This window comes from Somniosus microcephalus, chromosome 19, assembly GCF_052327205.1.
Source record: "Somniosus microcephalus isolate GS21.2 chromosome 19, FLI_Smic_1.0, whole genome shotgun sequence".
Classification (NCBI taxonomy): domain Eukaryota; kingdom Metazoa; phylum Chordata; class Chondrichthyes; order Squaliformes; family Somniosidae; genus Somniosus; species Somniosus microcephalus.
Window position 1 is genome coordinate 47,455,607 of NC_141005.1, and position 13,741 is coordinate 47,469,347.

A 13,741-nucleotide genomic window follows, 5' to 3' on the forward strand; every position below is an offset into this window, starting at 1 on the left:
AAAGTAAATTATATTTAAACAGTGAGAACTGTAGTGAAAATCTTACACTAAAATTTTAAAAATTGGCAGATCACAATACCTGGAGAAGATAAAAGGGACAATGAAAGTTTTTCAAATTTAAAGTACTGCCCAGAAACACCATTAAGCCTTACAGTGCCACAGGCTAGTTTATTGTATGCTAGCAGTCAGGCTCCGATGAATATATTAGTTCAGTAGAGCCTCCTCAGTACCCGGCATGTTTATATACAGCAAAAACCGGCCTTCTTGCATACATGATTTGTTTCAGTGCCAGAGTGCATGAGCTGCAAACTTAAACATTGGTCATGTAGGGAGATAAGAATACTTTGAGTCACTGGCAGTCGAAGGGCTAAAAAAAATTGAGAAATTTTGAAAATAACCTTCCACCTGAATGGAAACATGTGTTTCATTCACACAAATAAACAACTATAAGGTTGAATATTGATTAAGGCTCAAGACTGAATGCTAGATTTATATTTCAGCTGTATGTAATGATACGAATATTGCAAGGTCCTACATGTTTAAAAGTCCCTAGTAAAATTAAAAACTATTTGAACGGTTAACTTGTGGCACAAATAGAACATTTCAGATAACTATGAAGTGCCATTCTTATCCCACTTGTGGAAAAGACCTAGGGTGCAAAATCCGGTTACGCCCCATTTGGGGGCGTAACCAAATTAGCGCCGGACATTTAGTGCCCGGCGTGGAAGTACCGCCCCGGCCGCTAATTCGGCTTACCGCCCTGGAGAGGAAGTGGGGCGCTATCTCGGGCACTCCACTTCCTCTCGGGGTGGTGTCGGGGGCGCAAAGCTCTCGAACGCCGAGGCGTTAGGCGGCCGCTCCACGTAGCGCTGACACGTTTTACCGTTCCTCCCCTTCCACAAAAGGGGAGGGACGTTGCGAGCTCTGCAGGGACACGTTTTACCGTTTCTCCCCTTCCATAAAAGGGGAGGGACGTTGCGAGCTCTGCAGGGCCTCCAATGGCCCACACTAGGCCACCAGGGTGGCGTGGTGCCGTGGCTGCAGCCCGGCACCGAGACGCAGTGCCAGGCTGTGCAATGCTGGCCACGGACCACGCCAAGGGCCGACCTAGAGGTCGGCCAAAAGAAAGAAATGGCGGCACGGGTCGCAGTCGCACCTCCCCACGAGCGGAGGTCGGCCCGGTTCCCGATCTGTGAGGCAGGCGCTGATATTGCCCATGGCAGCCTCGCGGGGTGCAGCCGAATTTCTGCCGCAGGGTGGTAAGGGGCCACGGCAGGGCGATGACGGGTAATAAGCCTTTTGCGCCCCGTTAGCGCCCCCCGGAGGCGCTAACGGCAGGTGCAAAGAAGCCAAATTTCACCCCCCTAAACGCATGTCACTTATAACTTGCAAATGTCTCTCTCAATCCAGGCATGTGTGTAATATTTCAGTTACCAGTTGAGTATTTGCTCTTATGCAATGCATGGTGATTCAGCATAATTTCTTCCACTAATGTGGACCTTCACCAGCTGTACAAATACATAACAGTGAACTACTATACATTATTAAACTATCACAGCTTGACACAGGTTTATCATTTGTTTTTAACAGCATAGTTTAGTAATTCTCACCTGTGCTTTCGTTTACAAATGACACACTTTAGCCAGCAGTGCCATCTCACAACTCCAGATCCTTCAGTAAGAACTGGAGCCAGCAAGGCTGGAATTAACAAGTGCACTATTTTAAAACAGAACTTCAAAATCTGAACCATTTTCTATTGTGACAAAAACAATTTTAAAATACATTCTCTATAACCTGAAGCACATTAAATAAGGGAGATACCCAAAATACTGTTCCACAAATACAATACAAGCCTGGTTACCTGCAGCAGTTTCAGTGCTTTGTTGGCATACTCTGGCTTTGCATATTCCACAAAACCATATCCCATTGACAAAAGAGAACCTGTAAAACAAAAAGCATCAGAAATTCAAATGCCGCCCAACAGTTCAAGGGGTTTATTAACAACCAGAGGTTACCAATTTGCCACATAGTTGTTCATCATTTACATCATCCAGGGTTCCATGTGTGTATAACTGAGACCACTTGGAGCAATCCAAAGCCCTTCTCAGCTACCAGTCACAAACATACTGCCACACAAGAGATTATAGGAAAAATAATTCCCATGCACAACTCAAATAAAAATGAAGTTCAACAGATATACATACATATGTAATATTGAATCTAAATTTATGGGCTTTTCAAGCAGTATGGGGACATGAAGCTAGTTTTCACTAATTCTGTCATTCTATAACTAGAACCAAAAGTATTTTTAATCCATGCTTTTATCACATAAATAACTGTAGAATATAATTTTTATCCCACCATGACAAATACTTTCTAAACACATCATTGGCACTTTGAGTAAAGCAACCTTCCTCATTGAAATTATAAAAAAAATTCTAGTATTTGGCATGGGATATCCTCAATTCATATTAAAGAGGTCATAAGCATTTCATGAAACCACCTAGACAAATTCTAGATCATACACATCATTAGAAATAAATATTTAGTCCTCAAACTCTGAAATTATTTGAGAGCAAGTTAATACACTGAAAAGTGAAATACACAAGAACTTTTCACCTGTCTTGTCCTTCTTCTTCGAAATACTGCAACTTTTCAATGATCCGCACTTGCTAAATGCCTACAAAGGAAACAGATTGAACAATGAAGAACACCAATTAAAATTATAAAATTGTTATAAAATTTAGAGAATTTGAAAAAAGCTCGACAGATGCAAACACACATAAACAAGCTTACTATACGACTGGAAATGTATTCTCAGCTATAAGCTGAGGCAATTTTTCAGCTTCAGTGAGCTAAAAGCAAAACAATCTGCCAAAGCAATCAACGTCAATGGCCCATATTTTCCAATCGGAGGCTTCCTGCGTGCGAAGGCCTCCAATCTGAAAAAAATCTAGACTTACCAGAGGGCTCCTGAGGTCCGGCCACTTCCGTTCCTGGGCCTCTCCAACTGGAAATGCGCAGGGCCCAAGTATCCCACAAGCGCATGCAGTTCGCAAGCGTCCCTGGGATCACGTGGGCCATGGGGAGCCAATAGGAGAAGGGAATCTCCCTTCATACACTTGACAGATAGACCTATCAAATATATGAATGGAGATCACCCCAAAAACATAGTAAAACATTAAATAATTTTTTTTAAATCACATTTTTAAAATGAGTTGAAATTACAATAAATTAAATATTTTAAACAATAATTTAAATTTTTGAAAAAAAAGTAAGTTTTTTTACTTTTTTCAACTCTTATGCTGGTAAAAGCAGTTAGGCCTGCTTTTACCAGGCGTAAGATTTCTACGGGTTTTCTGCAGGCGGAGGTTCTCCAGAAAGCGGAACTACCCCCCCCCCCACCCCCCCAACCCCCCCCCACACCCCAACCCAATTCACAATTCAAATCGCTTTATTGGCATGATAAGTTACATCTTATGTTGCCAAAGCATCAAAATACATTTATGGTTGAGCACATAAACGCAGTTCTATTCATACAGTGTATAAACAGGTATATCCCTGAGTGTATAAATATACATTCGCATTGTTTATATATATTCTTTTCTTAGTTTACTGGTTGTCCCTCTGTTCATGGCAAGCTGTAACATAGTGTGCCGCCAGTGTTACACAGCTTCTCTCCTCTCCCAGTAGGAATGGGAGTTTTTGGTTGTCATTCAGATTTCTGAATTCAGGGCATATTTGTGAGAATTTTTGGTAGAAATTCTCCCTGATGTCCTGATATTTTCCACAGGCTGTGAGGAAGTGCATCTCTGTCTCCACTACTCCCTGACTGCAGTGAGAGCATATCCTGTCTTCTCTTGGCAGCCTGGTCTGCCTGTGTCTGCCTTTTTCGATCGCTAGGCTATGTTCGCTAAGTCTGTACCTTGTCAAGGTTCTTCTCAGTTTGTTATCCTTTACCATGGTCAGGTAATCAGCTATGTTGTATTGTCTGTTTAGGGCCAAGTAGCAATTGAGTTTGCTTTGGGTTTTTGTTGTTTCTGCCCAATATGTCAGATATTTTTCCTTTTGCTTAGCAACGATTGTGTTGGGTCGAATTCTTTGTGTTACCCTGTCACTGTCCTGGGGCTGGTTATTGTTAGTATTGTTAGTAGTTACTTCACTGAGTCCCAGGACTAGTTGACTGAGGGTATTCTTCTTTATGGTCAGCTCTTGGCATTTCAGGGCATCGTAGTGATAGCATTGGGGGTTGCTCATTTGTAGGTGATTCCAAAATTTGGTGGCTCTTTTTTGGATAGTGATTATTAATGGATATTGGCCTAGTTCCGCCCTGCATGCATTGTTTACTGTTTTCCTTTGAGTCCGGAGGATACTTTTACAGAATTCTGCATGTAGGATCTCAATTGGGTGTTTGTCCCATTTTGCGAATTCTTGTTGAGTTAGCGGTCCCCATACCTCACTGCCATAGAGTGCAATTGGTTCAATTACTGATTTGAAAATTTTGAGCCAAATGCTAATTGGGATTTCTATTTGGATTGATTTTTTGATGGCATAGAAAGCCCTTCTTGCTTTCTCTTTCAGTTCATTCACAGCCAGTTTGAAGTTTCCCGTAGAACTGATTTTTAAGCCCAAGTATGTGTAGTGAGTGGTTTGTTCAATTTTGGTTGTTCCTACTGTGAAATTTATTTTGGGTCCCTGATGTTTGGATCTTTGCTGGAACACAAGGACTTTGGTTTTTTGGGGATTTATTGTCAGGGCCCAAGTCTGGCAGTACGACTCCAGCAGGTCCAGGTTCTGCTGTAGACCCTCTTTAGTTGGTGACAGCAGAACCAGGTCGTCTGCATAGAGGAGGAATTTAACCTTGGATTCATATAGGGTGAGGCCGGGTGCTGTAGATTGTTCAAGTAGTTTTGCCAATCCATTTATGTAAATATTAAAGAGTGTCGGTGAGATTGGCGAGCCCTGCGTCACCCCCCGCCCCTGTGGGAAGTATTTTGTTTGTTTGTCTCCAATTTTAACAGCACATTTGTTGTTTGTATACATTGATTTAATTACATCATATGTTTTCCCTCCTACCCCGCTTTCGATCAGTTTCAGGAATAAACCGTCATGCCAGATGGAGTCGAAAGCCTTCTGGAAATCTACAAAGCATGCGTAATTTTGCTTTTGTTATGGTGAACGTGTTTGTCAATTAGGGTCTGTAGGGTGAAGATATGATCGGATGTTCTATAGTTTGGCAGGAATCCAATTTGGCTTTTACTCAAGACATTGTGCTCCTCAAGGAAGTTTATAAGTCTTTTGTTTATGATGCTACAGAATACCTTCCCCAGGTTACGGTTTACACAGATGCCTCGATAGTTGTTTGGGTCGATTTTGTCCCCGCTTTTGTATATGGGCGTTATGAGTCCTTTGTTCCAGATATCAGGGAAATAACCGACACTCAGAACCAAGTTGAAGAGTTTTAGGATAGCCAGTTTCATTTTGTTGTCTGTGTGTTTAATCATCTCGTTTAGTATGCCGTCTGTCCCGCAGGCTTTTCCTGGTCGCAAGTCCTTGAGTTTTTCAGGAAGTTCTTTTTCTGTTATTATGGCGTCTAGCGGGTTTTGGTTATCTTTTATGGCCATTTCTAGCTTTTCCAGTTTTTTGCATATTTGGTGTTGCTCTGGTCTTAGTGTGTTTTTCTGGTATAATTTTTCAAAGTGGTTTACCCATGTGTCCCCATTTTGAATGGCCAAATCGTCCGAGGCCCTTCTCTAGGGCAGGCGTCTGGTCTGTCAAGAGTATACTTGACAGATCAGAAATGCCGGTTGTCAGCGCATGCCCTCGGCATGCCTGAAACTGACATTTCCGATGTCCTTACGGTGTGTACACACCTGTAGGGATCAGAATATACGGCCAATGTGTTTAATTCTCCATCATTGTTTCTTTCTTGCTGCATCTAGTTCTTTGTTGCCTTTTGCAGCTCTTACTTATTCTATTGATCCATTTCTCATTTCTACCAAGGTACATTTTACTCTATATGAGGATTGATTCATTTTGGTGATTGAAAAAGGGATATGGGGCAAAGTTGGGTATATGGAGTTAAGTCACAGATCAGCCAGGAACTCATTGAATGGCAGAACAAACTTGGAGGGTCTAAATGGCCTACTCCTGCTCCTACGTTCAGAACATGCAGGAACCTCCCGCCTTTTTGAACACAATCATTGTATCAAACAAAAGCAAGTTCTCCCACACAGTCCAAACAGTGGACCTCAACTAAAACCACAAAAGAGCACATACAGCAGTAACATTTTCATTTTGCTGACCTTTCCAATGACACTGACAATTCTGAGCTGTGGACTCGGTGAAAGTGTCCTAAATTAATTTCAATTAGCACCCTTACAGTCAGCAAAGAGTGACTTTTATCTAGCAGTTTGGACTAGATCCAGAAGCTGATCCCACCGATGAGAGGAAAGAATTGTTACACTGTGCCACAGAGTGCCCAAGATGGGGTAGTGGGAAACAAGTCACTTTTAAGAAGATTCCACCACAAACACATACTACTATTTAAAACACCTTTCTTCAGAAAAACTTAAAAAGGAAACTTAAGAATGCTTTGGGAACATAAATATTTAAGTCAATTATACAGAGATTGTAAAAAAGCTTTCTTGTTTGCAAATTTCATTAATGCTGATTTTAAATTTCATGGAACAGTTATCAATTCCATTTTCATGAAGATGTGTTTATATTGACCATGCATACTGTTGTAAAACTGGGAATGGCAGAGCTTTGTGCATTCAAACAAATACACAAAGCTCTACTCACTGGCATCCAGTTGCCAGTGAGATTTTTCTTTTAGAACTTATTTTTGGAAATTTGTATATATAATATACAAGAGAGAAATAAAAGTCAAACATATGTGGCAAAATTATGATTTACAATAATGAAAATAATTAAAGATAATGGGGTGGATATTCCGATGCCTACGCGCTGTGTGTATGCGGTGTGTAAGCACCCGTAGGGACATCGGAAATGCCGGTTTCAGGCATGCCCTGAAAACCGGCACTTCCGATCTGTCAAGAATGCTCGACAGATCGGATGCCTGCCCTGGAGAAGGGCCTCTGCGGGTTGGTAGTTCCACTTTCTGGAGACCCTTCGCCTGCAGAAAACCCTTAGAATTCTTATGCCTGGTAAAAGCAGGCATAAGGCCTGCTTTTACCAGGATAAGAGTTGAAAAAAAAGTTAAAAAAAAAAATTATTTCACTCATTTATCATTTAATAAAAATACTTTAAAAAAGGTAAGTTTATTTTTAGCCCCGTAAAAAACTCATTACTTTTTTCAAAAAATATAAAATTTTGTTTAATATTAAATTTATTGTAATTTCAACTCATTAAAAAAAACACCTTTTTAAAATGTATTTAAAGTTTTACTATGTTTTTGGGGTGATCTCCATTCATATATTTGACAAGTCTATCAGTCAAGTGTATGAAGGGAGATTCCCTTCTTCTATTGGCTCCCCATGGCCCACGTGATCCCAGGGACGCTTGCGAACTGCCTGCGCCTCTGGGATACATGGGCCCTGCGCAATTGGAGTTTGGAGAGGCCTAGGATCGGAAGTGTAGGCGTCTCGGGAGCCCTCAGGTAAGTTCGTAGATTTTTCCAGATCGGAGGCCTCTGCAAGACCGAGGCCTCCGATCAGAAAATACGGCCCTGTATAAACTAAGACAAGAAGTAAAGGGCTACACTGACGAGATTCGCAAGTGTATTAAGACATGATGTAGGCAGGGTGGCCGAGACCAGGGCAAGTCATAGAATTTACATTACAAAAGATCTTTAGACATGATTTTCAAGACTCAGTTTAACAAAAGGGAATAGCTGTTTGGGACAGACAATTGGGCAATACTTCTACAGGAAGACAAAAGTCACAGGAATTTGAGAAATTAGTAAGAGGGAGAGGAAGGGTTAAAGGAAGAAATAAAATAGCAAGTATATTGGCCAGAGAGATTATTAAATGAATGAAAGTTAAAATGTGAATGGCGGCACAGCAAACCAGAGTTTGCTTTATCTTTCTCTCAACGGCTTTGCACCAGCTGTTTTTAATACTGCAGATGCCATGCATTATCAATGCTACCTTATTCAGGTAGTATCACTAGCACGTTGGACTTCAACATTGGCCCAGAGTTTCCAGGAGTCTTGCGCCATTAGAATGGAATGGCGCTTCTACAGCATTGGGTCATTTTACACTGTAAAAGTCCCAGGAAATTATGACATAAGTGAGTTACGCTGTGATTTACGTGGCGCTTTAATTTCCTCGGACCGTGGCCAATTCCTTTACCGAAGCTATGCAAAATCGATCATAGCTCCACCTACCAGTCAAGTCAATTGTAAATTTCCTGGATTTACCCCAGTTTTCTTGCAGCAGCCACTTAGACTGAAAAATGTAAATCAGATCAAGGAAATTCCAGCCCATATTTTTTCTCATTGTTTTTCTTAAACAGGCAGCAGTGAAGGTGTTGTGGTTATAGGGCTTGTGTGTATGTAAAAGTACCTTTTTTTTATATTTGTAAAAGTACCATTAACCAGCATTCTTGTATTCATTTAGTTTTAAAAAAAACACCCTTGACCCCTCTGTCTTTGCAAACTACCGCCACATTTCCAACCTCCCTTTCCTCTCAAGTCCTTGAATATGTTTTCGCTTCCCAAATCCATACCCACCTTTCCAGCAACTCCATGGGTGAACCTCTCCAATCAAGTTTCCACCCTGCCACAACAATGAAACAGCCCCTTTCAAAGTCACAAATGACATCCTATGTGACTGTGATGGTGATAAATTATCCCTCCTCATCCTTCTCGACCTGTCTGCACCCTTCGACACGGTTGAACACCATCCTTCTCCAACACCTCTCTCAGTTGTCTAGCTTAAGTGGGACTAATCTCGGCTGGTCCCATTCTTATCTATCCAGTTGTAGCCAGAGAATCATTTGAAATGGCTTCTCTTCCTGCTCCCCCACCATTACCTCTGGTGTCCCCTAAGGATCTATCCTAGGCCCCCTCCGATTTCTCATCTACATGCTGCCCCTCGGCGACGTTATCTGAAAACACAATTGTCAGGTTCCACATGTACACTGACGACATCCAGCGCTACCTCACCATCACCTCTCTCGACCCCTCCACTGTCTCTGATTTATCTCACTACTTGTCCGACATCCAGTACTGGATGAACAAAAATATCCTCCAACTAAATATTGGGAAGACTGAAGCCATTGTCTTTGGTCCATGCTACAAACTCCATCTCTCCCTGGCCACTGTTTGAGGAGGCTGAACCGGACTGTTCGCAACCTGGTGTCATATTTGACCCTGAGCTGGGCTTCCGACCTCATATCCACTCCATCACCAAGACCACCTACTTCTAGCTCCGTAACATCGCGCGCCTCTACCCCTGCCTTAGCTCATCATCTGCTAAAACCCTCATCCATGCCTTTGTTACTTCTCGACTTGACTATTCTAATGCTCCCCTGGCCAGCATCCCACCTTGCACCCTCTGTAAACGTGCGCTCATCCAAAACTAAACTGCCCATATCCTAACTCACACCAAACACCATTTCACCCATCACCCCTGTGCTCGCTAACTTACTTTGGCTCCTGGTCGGGCAACGCCTCAATTAAAAAATTCTCATCCTGGTTTTCAAATCTCTCTATGGCCGCACCCCTCCCTATCTCTGAAACCTCTTCCAGCCCTACAACCCTCAGAGATCTCTGCGCTACTCCAATTCTGGCCTCTTGCGCATCCCAGATTTTCTTCACTCCACCATTGGTGGCTGCTCCTTCAGCTGCCTAGGCCCTAAGCTTTGGAATGCCCTCCTAAAACCTTTCCGCCTCGCTCTCCTTCTTTAAGATGATCCTTAAGACCTACCTCCATCTGTCCTAATATCTCATGTGGCCCGGTGTCAAATCTTGCTTGAGAATCATTCCTGTGAAACATCTTGGATTGTTTTACTACGTTAAAGGCGCTATATAAATGCAAGTTATTGTTAATCATTGCGCTTTGTTCTGAGCCTAGCTTCCACCAAATGCAATGTAGCAGCATACAGCCAAATTGTTGGAGTACATGTATAACCCTAGTTTGTACATAATTAATTGGCAGTTTTTATTTTTTAAATTTATGCAGTGTGGGTGTGCCTGCAGAGCTGAAAGGTTGGATTCATCCCCAACTTTGCACTAAATACTGAATTTTATCCTTTTAATCTGTGCACTGTTTGGTCAAAACAGAAATGCTGCTGTGTTTGATAATTTTAACAAAGTCAAAATACTTTTCAAATTTTATTTGAATGCATAACGTTGAGAAAATCATTGTAGGCATCATCTTAAATAATCAACAATAGAGCACATATACCAGAAACGCTGTTTACGGAGGTCACGGACCATCATCAAAGACCCTACCCACCCCAGCCACAGTCTGTTCGCCCTCCTGCCATCTGGGAGACACTACAGATGCATTCACACCCGTACGACCAGATTCAGGAACAGCTTCTTTCCCAGGGCTGTCATCCTACTGAACTCCACAAATAAACACTAAAGCCTGCACATCTGCCAATGCACTTTATTATGGTTATGTTTATGTTAATATACTACAAGCCAAATGTATGTTGAATGTTTAAATGTCTTAATCTAAATGTACACTCTCGGGAGCCGCAAGCCTACATTTCGTTGTACTGCACTTGTGCACTAACAATGACAATAAAGTTGATTATTATTATATTTATTATAAAAGGAAGCAAGAGACAGGGGCGATGTTGTGAGAATTAAATCTAAAAATGATTGCTTAATTAAACAAAGCTTGTCAAGTTGATTTAGTAGGTGATGGCTAATCTGGCCAGACATAAAACATTCAGAGTGCCATGGCACGGAGAATGAGGTACAGTACCTGGAGGATTCTAACCATTTAAGCATCTTTTATTGTGCTGCACTTTTAGTTTATCAGCAATACTATATGAGAAATCCATACAAATCATCACTGCATTTTTTTGTTTATTTTCAATAGATTTCATTGCTGTATACATTGCAGTTGGTAGGATGTTTAGAAATTCTACGTCCAAATTAAAAGACACTTAAGACTATATCATAATTAACATTATCTGTCATACCAAACCTTCCTATGTGAAAGAAAAGAAAGAAGGAGTTCCATTATATAGTGCCTTTCATGACCTTAGGACACCCTAAAGTGCTTTACAGCCACAATTAAGTACTTTTGAAGTGTAGTCACTGTTGTAATGTAGGAATTTGCGCACAGTAAGGTACCACAAACAGCAATGTGACAATGACCAGATAATCTCTTTTAGTCATGTTGGCGGAGGGATAAACATTGGCTAGGACATCTGCTCTTCTTCAAAATATTGTCATGGGATCTTTTACGTCCACGCGAGAGGGAAGAAAGGTCCTCGGTTTAATGTGTCATCCAAAAGACGGCACCTCAAACAGTGACTCATTCACTGCACTGAAGTGTCAGCCTAGATTTTGTGTTCAAGGGAAAATTATACAAGGAGAACATATCGGTATTAGGGAGAGGTGGCAATGGAATTCCATGCATGCCTGGTTGGTACCTCTGATTATTTTGAATGCTGAAAAGTCAAAGTTTAGGAGACGGAGACTTACAAAAGCACGAGAAACAATGGAGCATACATTGGATTGGAGACACCAGCAGCAGCGGAGCATAAAACAGTGGGGGAAACAGCGGCGATCTGATTGGAGACACCAGCAGTGGCGGAGCATAAAACAGCGGCGACCTGATTGGAGACACCAGCGGCGGCCGAACATAAAACAGCGGGGGAAACAGCGCCGACCTGATTGGAGACACTAGCGGCGGAGCATAAAACAGCGGGAGAAACAGCGTCGGCCTGATTGGAGACACCAGTGGCGAAGCATAAAACAACAGCGACCTGATTGGAGACACCAGCGGCGGCCGAACATAAAACAGCGGGGGAAACAGTGTTGGCCTGATTGGAGACACCAGTGGCGGACGAACTGCCGACCATTTCCAAACAAAAACGAAGAGTGACGTCACAGGACAGCAGGTAGGTGATTGGTTGGTGAGTATTAAGGTTTTTTTTCCTCTAACCTAGGACAGTGGTTTAAACTAGGACCGGGAAATTATAACGTACTGTATTAAATTTATAGCTTAACTAGTTAAGCTATTTAATATAACTATAAATAATCGTTGAATAAAGACTTTAACTTATTAAATAAATAAAATAAGGCTAGACTAAGATATGGCAGGGCAGGTTGTGTGTCTGGACTGCAGTATGTGGGAGTTTGTGGACAGCAAGACTGTCCCGAGCAAACACGTCTGCAGGAGACGCCTCCATCTCGAATCTCTCCGGCTCAGAGTCATTGAGCTAGAAAGCAAGTTGGAGACACTCTGACACACAAGGGAGGGGGAGGAATTTCTGGACAGTTTTATCCAGAATACAGTCACACTCCAGAGGAAAGCACAGGTTCAGGAATGGGAGGGTGTGACTGTTAGGGAGCCGGGTAGCGGGGATTTAGGAGAGGTTGAGAAGGAGGTCCCGCAGACACTGGTCCTGTCCAACAGGTACGATGTACTCACTACCTGTGAGGGCAAGGAGAAAGACTGCATGGAGGTCAGCCACAATGCAAACCAAGGCACCATGGCTCAGGAGGCTGTCCAAAGGGGGGGGGGGGGGGGGGGGGGGGGGGGAGGAGACGGGACTCTATAATTAGGGGGATAGATAGTGTCCTCTGCAGCCAAGAACGAGAATCCCGAAGGGTGTGTTGCCTGCCCAGTGCCAGGGTAAGGGATATCTCACAGCGGCTGGAGAGGAACTTAGAAAGGGAGGGGGTAAATCCAGATGTCATGGTATATGACGGAACAAATGACATAAGTAGGAACAGGGAGGAGGTCCTACTGAAAGAGTTTCAGGAGTTAGGCTCTAAATTAAAAAGCAGATCCTCGAGGGTAATAATCTCAAGATTATTGCCCGAGCCACATGCAAATGGGCATACAAGCAGACAGATCAGGAGAATTAACATGTGGCTAATGGGACACTGGCACCAGTTCTGGGACAGGAAGGAGCTGTACCGATGGGACGGGCTCCACCTGAACCGGGATGGGACCAGTGTCCTAGCGGAAAGGTTAAATAGGGAGGTGGCAAAGGCTTTAAACTAGTAAGATGGGGGGGGAGGGAGCTACAAGAAATGTAAGCAGCCTAAATATAAACAAAACAGGAAAAGTGAGCATAGGAAAGAATAAAGTATGGGAGGACATTGACAGCAAGGGAGCAAATAGAGTTATAGAACAGGAGTCTAAAAAGATGGTTAAACATAAAATGAGAGGAAATCCTATTAAAAATGAGTTAAACTGTCTGTACAGCAATGCACACAGTGTCCGTAATAAAACAGGGGAGTTGGAGGCAATCATGTGTTGCAAGGAACCAGACATAGTAGGGATTACTGAGACATGGCTACAGAAAAATCAGGACTGGGAATTAAACATTGCAGGATATGACATATTTAGAAAAGATAGAGGGGGAAAAAAGGGGAGGTGAAGCAGCTGTACTTACTAGGGATAACAATGGCAGTAGAAAAAAGGGACGTAGATATCAGCAAGACAAAAATAGAATCCATATGGATAGAGATAAAAGATAATAAAGGATCAATCACACTAACAGGTGTAGTCTATAGACCACCTAATAGTGGAAGGGAGGTGGAGGAAGAAATATGCAGACAAATTGGAGAAATGAGTAA

General features: G+C 42.4%; 1 protein-coding gene across 3 annotated transcripts in view; it reads right to left on the bottom strand.

The window, feature by feature from the left end:
- The window catches only part of rbm19 (RNA binding motif protein 19), a 292,795-nt gene that overhangs the window by 211,302 nt on the left and 67,752 nt on the right, over window positions 1-13,741 (bottom strand). For 2 of the 3 annotated variants that reach the window (XR_015072332.1, XM_085961763.1), the window contains exons 18-19: window positions 2,620-2,680; window positions 1,862-1,941 (exon numbers count right to left, since the gene is read on the bottom strand). Coding sequence is in view for 2 of the 3 variants with exons in the window: in XM_085961763.1 (XP_085817889.1) it covers window positions 1,862-1,941; window positions 2,620-2,680 (141 nt within the window). In the remaining variant the exon portion in view is untranslated. Of the gene's footprint in view, window positions 1-1,610; window positions 1,699-1,861; window positions 1,942-2,619; window positions 2,681-13,741 lie in introns of all 3 variants that reach the window. The other variant, XM_085961764.1, reaches the window with a different exon arrangement.